This window comes from Cibotium barometz, chromosome 1 (assembly GCF_041138505.1).
Source record: "Cibotium barometz isolate CiBa-2024 chromosome 1, ASM4113850v1, whole genome shotgun sequence".
NCBI classification, from domain to species: Eukaryota; Viridiplantae; Streptophyta; class Polypodiopsida; order Cyatheales; family Cibotiaceae; genus Cibotium; species Cibotium barometz.
Genome location: NC_141046.1, coordinates 58,821,696 through 58,837,182, shown reverse-complemented (window position 1 = coordinate 58,837,182; position 15,487 = coordinate 58,821,696). Strand labels below are relative to the sequence as shown.

At 42.3% G+C, this 15,487-nt stretch overlaps 1 protein-coding gene across 1 annotated transcript; it reads right to left on the bottom strand.

The window, feature by feature from the left end:
- Nucleotides 1-11,995: 11,995 nt before the first annotated feature.
- On the bottom strand, nucleotides 11,996-14,669 carry LOC147642235 (putative F-box/LRR-repeat protein 19). Its single transcript, XM_086804262.1, has 2 exons — nucleotides 14,045-14,669; nucleotides 11,996-12,830 (listed from the first exon to the last, which is right to left on the bottom strand). Exons 1-2 carry the CDS (start codon nucleotides 14,419-14,421, stop codon nucleotides 12,197-12,199), a joined length of 1,011 nt encoding a protein of 336 aa, XP_086660388.1. The 5' UTR covers nucleotides 14,422-14,669; the 3' UTR covers nucleotides 11,996-12,196.
- Between the last annotated feature and the right edge of the window lie 818 nt (nucleotides 14,670-15,487).

The window sequence follows — 15,487 nt, the reverse complement described above, 5'->3', positions numbered from 1 at the left end:
TGCTTGAAAATACAATTCGGTTCATGTTCTGCCAATGATTCATTACCTAGAAAGAGACTTCTGCATGTCAATAATGCTTATCTTAAGCATGAGGTTTTTCGCAATCTGATTGTGGACATTATTTCGCCATTGATCTCTCAAATGCATGTTGATATGGACACAGCATGGTTTCGTTTTGTTGTGCTGGTTCAATGTGTGATCCAGGATTATGGCAGACACTATTTATCGCATTTCAACAGGCCAAAGGCACTTGTCAAAGTTTGATGCATCTGGCTAACACTTCATCTCTTACTGAAATCCAGATGACAGAGTTGCTTTTTGCTCGTGCTTTGTTGCGTCGTAATGATGAGAGAAAATTGGCAAAGTGGCAGACTAGAGCTCGCCAAAAGGCTATAGCGGATAAAGGATGCACTTCTAAACAATTCTTTCGTCATCTACATCTTTCTAGGCAGTCTCAAACTATTAAGAGGATTAAACTCCCGACTGGTGATTGGACTACCTCTCGTGTGGGGCTTGCACGGGCCATGGAATCTCATTATGGCAAGATTTTTGAGGCCTCTTCTCTCACGCAGGAAGGTCGACAGGCTCGTCGCTTGTTTTTATCTCAAGTTGCTCCGATTTTATCGGTCCACCAGGCTCAGCTTTTGGAAGCCGCTTTCACGAAGACAGAATTGTATGCCAGTTTGTGTGATTTGGGCCGTTGGAAATCTCCCGGTTGGGATGGCCTTACTGTAGAATTTTTCTTGTCGTTTTGGGACTACCTGGACTAGCCACTATTGTTAATGATAAACAGGGCATGGGGAGCAACAAGTTTTGCCTTCATCTTGGAAAGAAGGCTTGCTCAAGTTAATTCCTAAGCAAGCACTTTGTGAAGAGTTCTCGCAATGGAGGCCGATTACGCTCATGCCTGTGGTTTATAAATTGCTGGCCAAAATGCTTGTCAATAGACTTAAAGGGTTTTTGCATGATGGTTTGCATCCATCTCAGTATGGCTTCATTCCACGAAGGCAAATTACTGATAATCTAGCAAATGTCATCATTGGCTTGGAGTATGCGAAATACACTCGACAAGATGTATTGGTCATGCAGGTTGACATTGAAAAGGCATTTGACACTGTTCTTTGGGATTACATTGCAGATACCATGCTTCGGCTGGGATTTGGGCCTAAGCTATCCTGTGTGGTTTATTTCTTGTATGCTGACAGTACCTCTGCCGGTTTGTTGGATGGTTTTCTCACAGATCCTTGGCATTTGGGACGTTCAGTAAGGCAAGGTTGTCCTCTCAGTGCTTTGCTTTATGCGATTGCTACTCATCCCCTGCTTATGTATTTGGAGTCTTTGACTTCGTCTGGAAGATTGCAGGGCATGAAATTACCCTCTGGCAAACATTTTATTGGGCAAGCTTATGCAGATGATTCTCTCTTTATGCCTCGCAATCACCAAGATGATGTGGAACAAATTATGCACACTCTTCATTTGTTTGGATTTGCAGCAGGCCTCAAAGTGAATTTTCGTAAATCCAAACTATTGGCTCTGACTGAGTATGATTGGCATAAGCTGCTTTGGCCAGGCGAACTTGTTCCTCCGAACATTATACATTTGGGTTATCCGCGCTGGGTTGGACTGTATCGGCTACACGGAAATTGGACTGTATCGGCTACACGGAAATTGGATTGGGTAGCCGAGCGCTTGCACTCCAAGTTACATTATTGGAAGTTGTCCACTTGGCCGCTTCATGTGCGTCTTAGAATTGTGCAATGCATTCTTGTAGCTTATGTGCAGTTTTATCTACCTTTGCTATATTGGTCTCAATCCTGCTTGAAGTCCCTTATGTCAAGTATATTGGCGCATTTCTGGCGCACTTCATCTCGCGGAAAGAGCCTCAGATTGTTATCTATGGACAAGTTATGCTCTCCTAAGCGCCTTGGAGGGCTGAATATTTTGGATTTGAGACGTCATGTTTTGGCTAGGAAAGCTATGCTTTTGCCGGTTTTGTTAGACCAGCAGCAACCCTGGACTCTCATGGTGTCCCATTTGTGTCGGCATATTGTCACGCCATTCTATGGTCATTGGCAACCCACATACTGGGATCTTATATGTGGAAAACTTGAAGGACACATTCCGGGATGTCCTTTCACTTCTTCTCTCATTATTGATTGGAAGGAAGTTACTTCACATATGATATGGCATGGTTCCCGATCTTTGATGGGCAATTCCTTGCGGCTAGAGAGTTTGCATTGGAGTCGTGTATTTTCTTCCACTTTGGTTGACCGTTCACCTCGTCAGGCGTATTTTCTTTCTCAAAAAGGAATATGTCAGATACATCAGGTGGTGGATGACACTGGTCAGGTTCTTTCCTTCTCTGTTTTGCGGCGGATTGTTTTCAATTGGGATCCCATTATTCTCATCTTTGGAGAGAAATTCAGTGGATGATTGCTGATATTTCTCCTTTACCTCGCTTGAATGTGGATTCCGTCTATCTGATTGGAATCTTGGAACCACTCCTATGAAATGTATTTCAGTTGGGACAGTTTATGCCCTCTTGCAATCGGCGGATGCATGGATAGTCGGACATGGTAATCAGCTATGGTCTCTCTCCAAATCTTCAATGTGGTGGAAACGTACATTGTTTCGCATTTGGAAAAGTCATCTGCCTCTCAAAGAACGCCTGTTCTTGTGGCGCTGTTTGGTTGGTGCTCTTTCTGTTGGTAGCTTGTTACATGCACGTCATATTGCGTCTTCACGTTGTGTCTGATGTAAAGCTACTGAGGAGACTGTCCCACATTTACTGTGGGGTTGCGTATGCTCCAGATCGTTCATTCGCCGGGTCTCGATTGCTCTTTGGCTTCGTTTCCCTTCGGGCATTTTTCACAGACGGTTTTGGCTTTTTGGGGTGTTACAAGCATCACAGTCTCAGTTTGCTGTATTTTTCAGCTGGGTCCGATTCTGGGTCTTTTGGACCATATGGCATGTTCGGAACAACCTCATGTTCCAAGCCAATGACATTGATCCCTTCCATTATTTCAAGTTCTCGCTTGGTTACGCTTATGATGATGCTGGGGACATCACTCTTGATGCCTATTTACTTTGATTGCTTCTAGGTAGTGAAGCCTATGGTTACTCTTCTGTTTTTGGGTTTTCCTCCCTTAGAGGTTTCCCACTTGTAAATAAATCAAGGATTTTAAAAAAAAAAGTGTGTGCGCGCGCGCTGTTGTATATGATTCATTGAAGATTATGGATTTTGGCTGAGAACATCAATGAGTACACCTTCTTTGTTTTCTCTTTTCTTTTCTTTGTTCTTTCTCTGTAAGGTCCAGAAATACTGCTAACACTTTGGCAACCATGATATCAAGAACCTCCTTTTGGTGAAACCGGAAGCATATCACTCTTCCGGAAAGTGGAAAAATCTTGCGCTTACTTTCCTGACACTACAACTTAATCAATCCACAGAGTGGATCGGCTAGCTGCGTGCTGAAACTAGAAGCACATCACTCTTCTAGAAAGCAAAAAAATCTTCCGCTTACTTTCCCGGATGCCCACTGACCTCACAGTCACTCCAATAATGAGTCATCAGGCTTGAGCCTTCATAAGACAACCCATCATTGGACAAGGTGGTGACTCCGGTGCGCTTGGGTATAATGGCTAAGGAGAAGGCAAAGATGAGTGGTACAGTTTTACGGTTGTAGCCCAGCTTGGTGAGGTGCGGCTGGCCAGAGTACACCATAATCTCTACTGGGATTGTCCTAAGGGAGCATGAAAGCTTTGGCAAGTGGTGCCCAATTAAAGCGGTCAGAAACTGAGAAGCGGCAGTGGGTATTCCGCTTTCAAATCCAGGTATTCCATTCTCCGAGGACGAAGGTCAGAGCAACAATGTCTGCACCGCTACAGGAGGGGCCTCACAGTGGCCATAGATCTCTTCTTCCTAGAATAAAGGCCTGGGTTAAATGCATTGGCTGCACTACAAGCCAGACTGGACAACTGGATCCAACCAGATCTGCATGCCAGATATGTGCCAAAAAGCGGAGTAGCCCTCAGTGATGGGCCGGAAAGCATGTTAGCATTGTGGCAGTCAGAAGCATCGATCCAGTTAATGTGTGACCTGCAGAGAGTGTGGCCAACATGGCCATCGAACCATTGATTGTTTATACCATGTATGTGGCCAATGCTTCCCAACACCCTTGAAGAGGATACTCCTTGTTGCAGGATATGGCATGGATGGTAATTGCAACCAGAAACTTCTTGTCTCATGTCCAAGCATGCAATTGCAAACCTTGAGGATGAGAACAGTAGTTCGGACAACAGTCTGGAAAGTGACTCTGAAGCTTCTGATGCTGATCTGGAAACCGACTATGGTTGCCATGATAATGTAGCAGATATGGCTACAATTCACCATCCAAATGAGGAGCTTTTGGCTGCCCAGAATGTCTTTACAGAGCATGGTGATGATCAGCAGGCGCAGCACATTGATTATATCCCCCATGTTAGTGATGGTGCATGGCATAAGTTGAATGAGCAGCTTGTACCTCTTCCCGATGAGGATGATGCCGTATCAATTCCAGAAGCAGCCCATACCAATGATGAACCATATGTATGGCACATGTTCTCGCCAAGCAGAGAAGTAGAGGTCATGAACACGTGGGTTGAAAGGTTTCCAGATTCCGGCTTTGTACCTCCTATATACCAACATCCCCATGATCAAACCAGATTGGGTTTGTTGGCTAGGTGTCACCGGGTGAACATTGTCCCAATATGGCACAAGAACAGCATGAACATGAGCATGCCCATCCTATGCGTAACAATCCAAAGAAGAAAACTTTTCCAGAACCTCCATCATATGCACAGTTGATGACAGATTTCCCTGGATGATCCGGATGAGCTCTGGCTGCATATGTACATGATGTATCCGCAGAGCAGAAGGCTCGACTTGGGATATTTTCAGTTTGGTTGATGATACCCAAATGGCAATGGTAGCCCACCCGGAAATGCCCCGGATGCATGCAGCAGTGGTAGATGCCCATGATATGGTTCATCATGATTCCGCTAACTTGGTGATTAATCCGGAAGATGTGGTGCCCTGACACAATGAAGCGGAATAATAGGTTCCCCACAAGAGTGGAACAAAATATGAATATGCAGTCATAGTTGCTTAGAATTCCGGTGGATATGGTAAGGATATTGCCTACATCCTTGCCAAGCGAAAAGCTCTATGTGATATGCATTCCATAGAGTCATGGTCATCAAATGCTACCAAAGATTCTTTCATCGCGAAAATAGCCAATGATGACAGTTTTTCGGATGCTCAAGCATGGAAGAGGAAGGAGGATGGAAATGTCTAGGCAGATACTCTATTAATCTGGAAGGAAGTTTCTCCGAATTCTATGATCTCTGAAAATGCTGATAAAGGGCTCAGTAAGCAAGCATGGGATTGCTTGGAACAAATGCATTGTGCCATGATGGCGGAAGGAAGAGCAAAAGATGAACACAACCTGCAGGGAGATTTCCCGAAAGGTATGGCTGCCTTGGAGCAGCATGATAGGGCTGAATTGCATGTATGCAATCTTACACCTGTTGAGGAGGAGCAAGCTCTTTGTGAGATCGAAGAAGATGCTGATGTAGATAAGCAGAGGTGGCTGAACAGCCCCATGACACCCAAGACAAAGCTTGAGGAACAGCATGGTTGCCGGATGCATGCTCAAATGAAAGATCAGGATGCATACATTGTGGATGCTCGAATGAATGAGCAAGAGGTTTGCTTTGCGAATGCTCGCATGAATGAGCAGTATGTTTGCTTTGAGGATGTTTGGATGGATGAGCAGTAAAGGTTGCAGCATGCACCCATGGATAATGAAGAGGGTGAAGCAGCGGAGGAGCTATGCGGTGTGGCCGAGAGAGCCCAGAAATGCCTTCGTAGGTTGAGACCCTCAAATGGATATACCATAGAGCATAGAAGAAATGGAGGAGCTGTGTGGCCGAGAGAGCCCGAAAAAGCCCTCACATATCAAGAACCCTTAGATACATATGCCGGAGAGCATGGAGGATGATCTCCAGGATGCTTTGATTCATCAGAACAAGGATGAGCAGTGTGGCTGCGAAAGCCCGAAAAAACCCTCACATGCTGAGATCCCTTGGATGGATAAACAGGTGAATCACCGGTATGTAGTTTATGCTCGGATGTTGAGCAAGGGAGATTCGGTTGATCCAGATGGTATGTTTAGCCATGATGATGGGCTAGTTATGTTGAAGGTTGAGAGAGCATGGAAGGAGCACGAAGGCTGGAAGAGCCAGGTGATTCCCTTGGATGTCTCTAACCTTGCATTAGGTTTCCCGCATGGCGTAGATATTTTGGAAAATCCAGTTTCGAGTCAGGATGGATGATGACATAGACTGGTTTGACATGTTTTTGCTTGGTTTGACACCTTGGTCCAAGAGGATGTGGATCCTGCATATTATGCTTGTATACCAAATGCAATAGAGCATGGTTTGAGTATTCTTGAGATGAGCCTACACAGCATGATATCGATAGAGTGCTTACTTGACTTCTTATGCACACACTCTTGTGCTATTTAGTAGATTTCTTCAGAGATGATGTGAAGATGCATTTTTTTATTGTGGTGCCGAAATTTGAGGAAAGATACCTTTATTAATAACATTAAAAAAGACAAATATAGTTTTTTTATTTTGAGTGTTGAAAAAGGAAGAGTGCACCTCTCCCACTACTATAAATATAGAGGCAAGCTCCAAAGCAATTTGTTATACACCATTGCCATCAAGCCTTGTTAGTAGACTAAAATAACCTAAACCCTCCCTCTTTTTGTTTGTGATGGCCTCATCAAATGTTAGAATTGAAGTTGTTGCTGCGCGTATCCAGAGGAAGGCCACCAATGTGGACATAAAGCAGAAGACCATAGATGGTGCACAAGCATGGAAAGGTCTCACATCCTTTCCACTTCTTGGAAATGATGATGTTATTTCTTAATTGCAATTTGGAGAGTCTATAGTTTTATTGATGAATCGCCTGAGCGTGTCTTGCTAAAGGAAGTACGAAAGGGTACAAACACCGTTCGCTTACTTTTTGCATACACCCCGGAGAACAAGCGAGGCCCATAGCAGTAAAGATGATGATTTTCACATTTCTGTATTTGGAAGGTGTATGTGAATTAACTTGGTTTTATTTTCAGAATAACCCTTATGTAGAGGATGTTGACATGTCTTTATGTGTTCACTCCCGCTGAAGTAATTATGTCATGTTGCTCTCTCTAACTTGCTTCGCCCCTTCCTCTTTATGGAGGGGGGCTTTGCATTTCTGTAATTAGAAGATGTACATGAATAAACTTAGTTTTATTCTCAGTTTAAACCAATAACCTTAATTGTAGGATGTGTCAAATAATTGTCATGTTTCTCTCTCCAACTTACTTTGGCCCTCTCTGTCTTGGGGGAGGGGGGCATCTTCTTGGAATCCGCTCGTCCGATTTCCAAAAAGCACTTGCTTGAAAATGCTCGCCAAAAAAACCCCCCAGTGTACTGAAAGCATCTTACTTGTTCTTCATATACTAGACTAGCCATAGATCAAACTTGGAGTCAAATGGACATGTCTAGCATGCTTAACAAGGATGTCGAAATATGCTCCAGGATAGATTTGCAACTTACTTGCTACTATCTCATTAGATGTCCACGCCTACTAATTTGAGGATGCAGATGATGGAGTCAGTTTGGTATGTGGCATGACAACAGTGTTTCGGATATCCGGTAGTTTCCCTTTGCCAAACCTTCACCTATTTTGACCAACAAAGGCTACTATAAATAGTAATTTAGTGAGGTCTGCTTTGGAGGGTTTTTTAAAAAAATGCCCAGGAAGAAAAAACCTTGTTCATACCTGAGTTGTTGAAGTCTCAACACACACCTGAGGCATGTACAAATTTTTATGAGTTTCCTCTACAACAACCTACATATACATAAAATCTCACAATTCGCAGGCTAAATTTAAAGGATTCTTAAGGCTGCTCAAGTACTGCTCGGACACACTAGACAAAATTTGCAAACCACGTCCTGACCATGTTTAGAACTAGAAACATAGAGCTGCTAATGGATGAACACTGGGCCTTTCACAAAAGACAATTAAATCAAGAGTACAAATTTTTATATAGATTAGATTGATAATATCCCAGTATTCCAATAAGACACTTACAATAATAGCAATTGTCTTAAAAGCTTGTGAAAGAGTGTGCAATATAAGGTGCATCAAAGAAACAATAGACAATATCCAAATATCAAGGAACCATCGCAAGATCACGTGATAATAAGTGAACTAGACAATCAGTGTAGCCGATAAGACTTCTAGGAATGGAAGGAATGGGAAAGTAGCAGGCTCCTCTGCCCAAATCTCCCACCATAGAGACGATTTGATGCAGGGATCAACTACGGTCTGTAAAAAGCTTTGAGATTTTTCAACAAGTTGCCTGCACGATCCAAAGCCCCCCTTGTTAAATTTGAAGAGCTGATAAATCTCGATACTCAAGGCTAGGGAAACCTTGGACAATAGATTGTAAACCCTCATCAGGGAGTCCTGTGTTTCTCAACACAAGGAACTTCAATCTCTGCATAAAGAAGTCAGATATTGTGTGTGCCTCGTCATCAGCATTTGAAGATAGAAAGTCGTGTAAAATATTTGAAGGAACCATGGCCTTTTCCTTGGCACTATAGTGTGCGTTTATCATGCTTCTTTCTAGAGTGGTCAGCTGCTTGTAGTTTAGGCCAAGTTGTATCAATGAGACTTGTATGGTATTTGGACATCGACTTAAATCCACATGCTCCAATTTAGGACATGATTCTGCAATCCTAATGATAGAATTATGACATTTGGAGAGAATGTGATGGAAATGCACTTCAATTGAGGACACCTGCATATATATTTCAAATTAGCATAACAAGAAAGGAATGTACATACGTAGGTGGATATATATGTATGTATGTACATACATACATACATACATACACACATATATATATATATATACATACATATATATATATATATACATACATATATATATATATATACATACATATATATATATATATATGCATGTGGGGTGTTTGAATGCATGCAGGTTTGAATATGTGTGTGTCTGTGTGAGTGTGAGGTGCATGCATGTGGAGTGTCATTAGCACCAACATAATTTAAGGATTCCAGAAGGCAAATGGCATGGAATTCCTCAATAAATTCTTGATTAGTTAAGGCAATCTAATAATTATTATACGGGACTATTCAAAAAATCTCTTGAAACGCCAAGGTATTAAGACACGGATTAATTACTCAGCAACCTATAGATACTAAACGCAAAGTACATTTTTACGACCCAAAAAATATATATGGAAACACATAATTAAACATAATTTCCTTGAATTTATTTAATATAAGTATGGACCCGTTCGGCTAAGTTGAGGATGGCAGCGTGGGAGCAATGGCGAGTGCGAAGCTCCAGAAGGTTCCCGAAACTTCGATTCACAGCCAGCTGAATCATGTGGTCCACTTTGCTCACGAAGGCAAGCTGCCACCAAGAAGAACGGGGGGGGGGGGGGGGGGGACTAGTCGAAGAATGGGAAGCTTCTTCCAGTCTCTTCTGGAAGCTTCTGGTGATGTCAATACGGAGCCAACAGAGAGTGTCAAGGGTTTCTCGTCGCCAGTTCTTGCAGACAAGAGGCAGGCTTGGTACAGCTCCTCGAAGCCCACCTTCTCAAAGATGCAAACCAGGCCCTCGTAGAAGAGATCTGCCCAATTGGATGATGATGAAGACGACGACGACGATGAAGAATTCATCATCTTGATGAATAATTTGACGATAAAGGTCGACCGGTGTCATCCTCGTTGTTGTTGTGGTGGTGCTGAAGGGGTCGGTGGATGTGTGTGTGTCCGGGAGGACGTATGCAAACACGAGGTTTGCATACGTCCTTGTATGCATTCAATAATTTTCATGCATATCTATTACATATGTTAACCATGGACAACCCAAGGCACACAAAAAAAACACAAAAAAGAAAAAAATTCCTTTGATTAACCCTTTGTATTCTGATTGATCCTTTGTATTCCCGCTTTCATTCATGCGTTCCGCTTCTTAATGTCTTTTACATACCGCAGCAACGCGCAGGTTGTGAGTACTAGTGTTCTTTTATGCATTCATTTGGAGCTTTCTTTTCCCTTTGTCTGCAGCAACGCGCAGGTTGTGAGTACTAGTGTTCTTTTATGCATTCATTTGGAGCTTTCTTTTCCCTTTGTTTTTGGGCTTGTTTTTACACACATTTCTCTAGCCCACAAGTTGTTGTGCCTAGCTCATTTGACCCCTTTGCCATGAAAATGCAAAAGATGCCCATGGATGGACATCATCTCCAATTTCCAATCGACGAAGTGTGTAAAGCTTTTCAAGATAGGTGGGTAAGCTTTGATTCACACTTGGGTACCCAACGCAATATGTAATGAAGAAAATGAGACCAGGCAAGACAACAAGATTGACGGCAAACATGCAAGGTGTTGGCATGGGACATGGATGCTGCATGCAAGAATGGGATCTGGTGTCATAGTGCCTTGATAAGATACGGTTCAGCTTGTAGATGTGATCGACGAAAAGCATGAGTTCATGGATAGGTGCAAGATGGACCACAAGGTAGGAAGGACTATTCGCGTCATTTTTCCTAAGTGCCAGTGGCGAAGGTTGACTGCACGGCGAAAACTTGTAAGAGTCTGGCTGTATATGGAAGCTGATTTGAGTTTAGTGGTAGTGAGATTGTCTTTTCGATTTGAGAGTAGTTTGGCAATTGGGATAGTTGGGCAATGTAGCTACAAACAATCCCAGCTGTACCAGATCCACCCTTCGTAGGGAGCGCTTTGTCCACTTATGAGGAGCCAAAGATAAGCAGCAAAAAGAAACAGGGTGAAGAGATTACTTGCACTTACAGGTTTATCGGGACGTCGGCGTTGCATTGAACGATGTATGTTAGTAGCGATCGAATGAGGACGTTTTCTTGTCCGTGGTACTGGCATTGTTACCGATATTGAGGTTGGTGTTTCGATAGCTCGGGTATGTTAACAAGTGGCTTGTAGCTTTGTCGTGTTGCGGCGGTTAGTACTTGGAATTAGTCAACCGGGGTGTGTGTGTGGAGGGAAAATACCGAACACGAGGTTTGCATACGTCGTCTTATGCATTCAATAATTTTCATGCGCATGTCCTTTCATGCATGCATTTGGAGCTTTCTTTCTCTTTCTCATTTGGAGCTTTTTTCTCCTTTGCTTTTGGACTCGTTTTTACAAACATTTCTCTAGCCCACCACTTGACACCCATAACAATATATATCTTCTATTACGGGGAGAGAGAGAGAGAGGGAGAGAGGGAGAGGTTGATTCTAGATGTTTGTAATTTGTATCATCCCTATTTGGTAGTGAAGTGAGAGGCTCACATGCTTATATTTTTGGAAATGATTTGTTATTAGTTAAACTAGAAAGAACACCATGTGCATACAAGCATCTGTAAATGAAGGGTGACAAAAGAAAATCATGAATTGTCATGAGGTTTGTGCAAGTCCAGTCTTATTTCTAAGGTAATGTTAGCCCACATTATTGTAGAGTTAACTACTTGTGTGATGAAATATCTAGGTTTACAAGCTCTTGTATTTTATGGTAGGCACCTTAGGTTGATGTTTCCTTGCGAAAGTATAGTCCTTTTTTGGGGGGGAGGGGGGGGTTGCTTATCATGCATTAGAAAGCTAAATCATTAGCCAACTCGGGGACATCTCTGCCACATATTTATGAACAGCTTTTAAATCTATCTAAAAGCAATTAGCCCTTCCATGTACAAACATAATAGCAACTTATCATATAAAACTAAATCTTATGAACTAAGAAAGGATGGACACTAGGTCTTTCACAAAAGATAATCATATCAAAATAAACCTTTTTCACTAAGAAAGGATGAACACTAGGTCTTTCACAAAAGACAATCAAATCAAGAATATAAATTTTATATAGATTAGATTATGACTTCATTGGTATAATATCCCAATATTCCAATAAGACACTTACAATAATAGCAATTGTCTTAAAAGCCTTTGCAAGAGCGTGTAACATAAGGTCTATAAAAGAAAGAATAGACAATATCCAAATATCAAGGAACAAGATCACACGATAATAAGTGAGCGAGATAATCAACTAGAAATATTTACCCTTGTCAGTGTAGCTGGTAAGACTTCTACCAATGGAAGGAATGGGAAAGTGACACGCTCCTCTATACTCATTGATGGGCATTGGCCATTGCCCAAATCTTCCACCATAGGTACGATTTGATGCAGGGATCAACTGCGGTCTATAGAAAGCTTTGAGATTTTTCAATGAGTTGCCTGCACGATCCAAAGCCCCCCTTGTCAAATTTGAAGAGCCAGATAAATCCAGATACTCAAGGCTAGGGAACCCTTGGACAATGGATTGTAAACCCTCATCAGAGAGCCCTGTGTTTCTCAACACAAGGACCTTCAATCTTTGCATAAAGAAATCAGAGATTGTGTGTGCCTCCTCATCTGCATTTGAAGACAGAAAGTCATGTAAATTTTTTGAAGGAACCATGGCCTTTTCCTTGGCACTAGAGTGTGCGTTTATCATGCTCCTTTCTAGAGTGGTCAGGTGCTTGCAGTTTAGGCCAAGCTGTATCAATGAGACTGGTGTGATATTTGGGCATCGACTTAAATCCACATGCTCCAATTTAGGGCATGATTCCGCAATCCTGATGATAGAATTGTCTGTGACATTTGGAGAGAATGTGATGGAAATGCACTTCAACTGGGGACACCTGCATACATATTTCAAAATTGGAATAACAAGAAAGGAAAAATAAATTAGCAGCAACATAATTTAAAAAGGAGGGGAGAGAAGACAATTTTATAATTAAGGCATGGAATTCCTCAATAAATTCATGATTAGTCAAGATCAGCATATTCCTCATTGGATGCCCATTTTTTTAAAAGAATTTGAGCGATGGACACTGATTTGTGACTTGTTAAATAGGGTATGAAGTATATGCAGACGTAAGATTTAGCATAATAATACCTATATATATTGGTAAAAAAAATCATGATTAGTCAAGGCAATTTAATAATTATTATACGGAAAACCTCTTGAAACACCGAGGCAATTTGATCATTAAGACACGGATTAATTACTCAGCAACCCATAGATACTAAACGCAAAGTACCTAGCCTGGTTAGTCATGCTCAAAGCTATTTGGACCAGCTTAAAGCCTTCAGACTGAACATAGGGGATGGGAAGTGCCACAGATGCAAGGAGGTGGAGAATGACCTGCACACCTTCATGCATTGCCCTATTGCTAAGAAATGTTTCGAGTCATTGGCCAAATGCTTGATTCTTGGAGAAGGCATCCGGTGCACCATGGAGCTATGGGCTATCCTGAGAACACCATGGAGCTATGGGCTATCCTGAGAACGGAAATGTTATGGTGCTTATGGTTAAATAGACTTGATGCCATTTTTAATAGTATGCATACTACCAATTTCAGGCCAAAAGAGAACTTGATTCATGTAGGTGAAAGATGCAGACAAAGAAGGTTGAAAGACATGGACTCCAAGCTTCATCGGCTGCAGGAAAAAGCTAAAGGAAAGCAAGTGGATTAGATAACTCAACAAATTCAGGAAGTGCGGAAGATGAGAGAGGCCGTCATCTCCAAGGATGTGGTGCTCATCAAAGCACTATATGCCCTTTGAAAGCCACACTCACCAAAAGAGGAAAAAGCTGGGTCACAGTTAGAGAATCTTCTCAACTAAGTCAAAGGCAAGCTCAGGGCTTGTGGATCTGTATGTAATGTGCATAGACTCTAGTCTCTTGTAGATTTGTCAACATGTTGGTTGTAACCTGTCTTACTTCTTAATATAAACTGCCAGTTTTTTGAAAAAAAAAAAACGCAAAGTACATTTTTACGACATAAAAAATCTATGGAAACGCATAATTTCCTTGAATTTATTAAATATAAGTATGAGGACGCGTTGATACCGTTCGGCTAAGTAAAGGATGGCAGAGTCGGAGCAATGGCGAGTGCGGAGCTCCAGAAGGTTCCCGAAGCTTCGATTCACAGCCAGCTGAATCATGTGGTCCACTTTGCTCACGAAGGCAAGCTGCCACCAAGAAGAATGGGAATTAGCTGCTGCTGCTTCTTGGACCAGTCTCTTCTGGAAGCTTCTGGTGATGTCAATACGGAGCCAACAGAGAGGGTCAAGGGTTGCTCGTCGCCAGTTCTTGCAGACAAGAGGCAGGCTTTGGTACAGCTCCTCGAAGCCCACCTTCTCAAAGATGCAAACCAGGCCTTCGTAGAAGAGATCTGCCCAATTGGATGATGATGAAGACGACGACGACAACGAAGAATTCATCATCTTGATGAGGAATAGTTTGACGTAAGGGACTTCTCTCTTATGTGTTCAAAGGCACTTCACGAGTAGAAGATGGAGCAGGTGTCATCCACCTCGTTGTTCTTGTGGTGGTGGTGGTGAAAGGGGGTGTGTGTTGTGGTGGTGGTGGTGGTGGTGGTGGTGAAAGGGTGTGTGTGTGTTGGGGGGGAGGGGGGGGGGGGGAGAGAGAGAGAGAGAGAGAGAGAGAGTGTGTGTGTGTGTGTGTGTGTTGTTGTGATGGTGGTGGTGGTGAAAGGGGGTGTGTGTGTGTGTGGGAGAGAGAGAGAGAGAGAAAGAGAGAGAGAACATACACGAGGTTCGCATTCGTCCTGTATGCATTCAATAATTTTCATGCATATATTCCTTTCATGCATTCATTTCATGCTTTCTTTCTCCTTTGCTTTTGGGCTTGTTTTTACACACATTTCTCTAGCCCACAATTTGTTGTGCCTGCCTAGCTCATTTGACCCCTCGGCCATGAAAATGCAAAAGATAACCATGACATGAACATATTCTCTAATGAAGTGTGTAAAGCTTTTTAAGATAGGTGGGCAATCCAAGGGGTGGCTCGATTCACACTTGGGCACCTAGTGCAATATGTAAACCATCTTAGAAGTTAGCATACATGAATAACTTCTTGTGCCTTTCCTACTCTTCATCCCAAAATGAAGCACTTAGCTTCTTTATACATCTATTCTCCGCCCAAATGTCTCACTCATGTCTTGGAGGGGTTGTTTGTGCATGCAACCAGTGGCCACTTTGTGAAGGAACTCTAGTACTCCATAAAGCCGGTCACTATTCTTTGTTGGGCTGCCTAAAGGAGCACTAGGGTGGCAAGAACTTAGAAACCACCTGTGATAAATTTCTTTGTAAAGCCTAATAAAAATTTGATGATGAAGAGATTAAGACAATGCAGAGCTTAATAAACAATCATATACTCAAACCATAAGAATAAATATTGAAAATCATGAACGACAAAGCAAGTCTCAAAACTGAGTCCTGAGTCCCAAGTACAACAACATATATCTTCAATAACATTTAATTCACACAT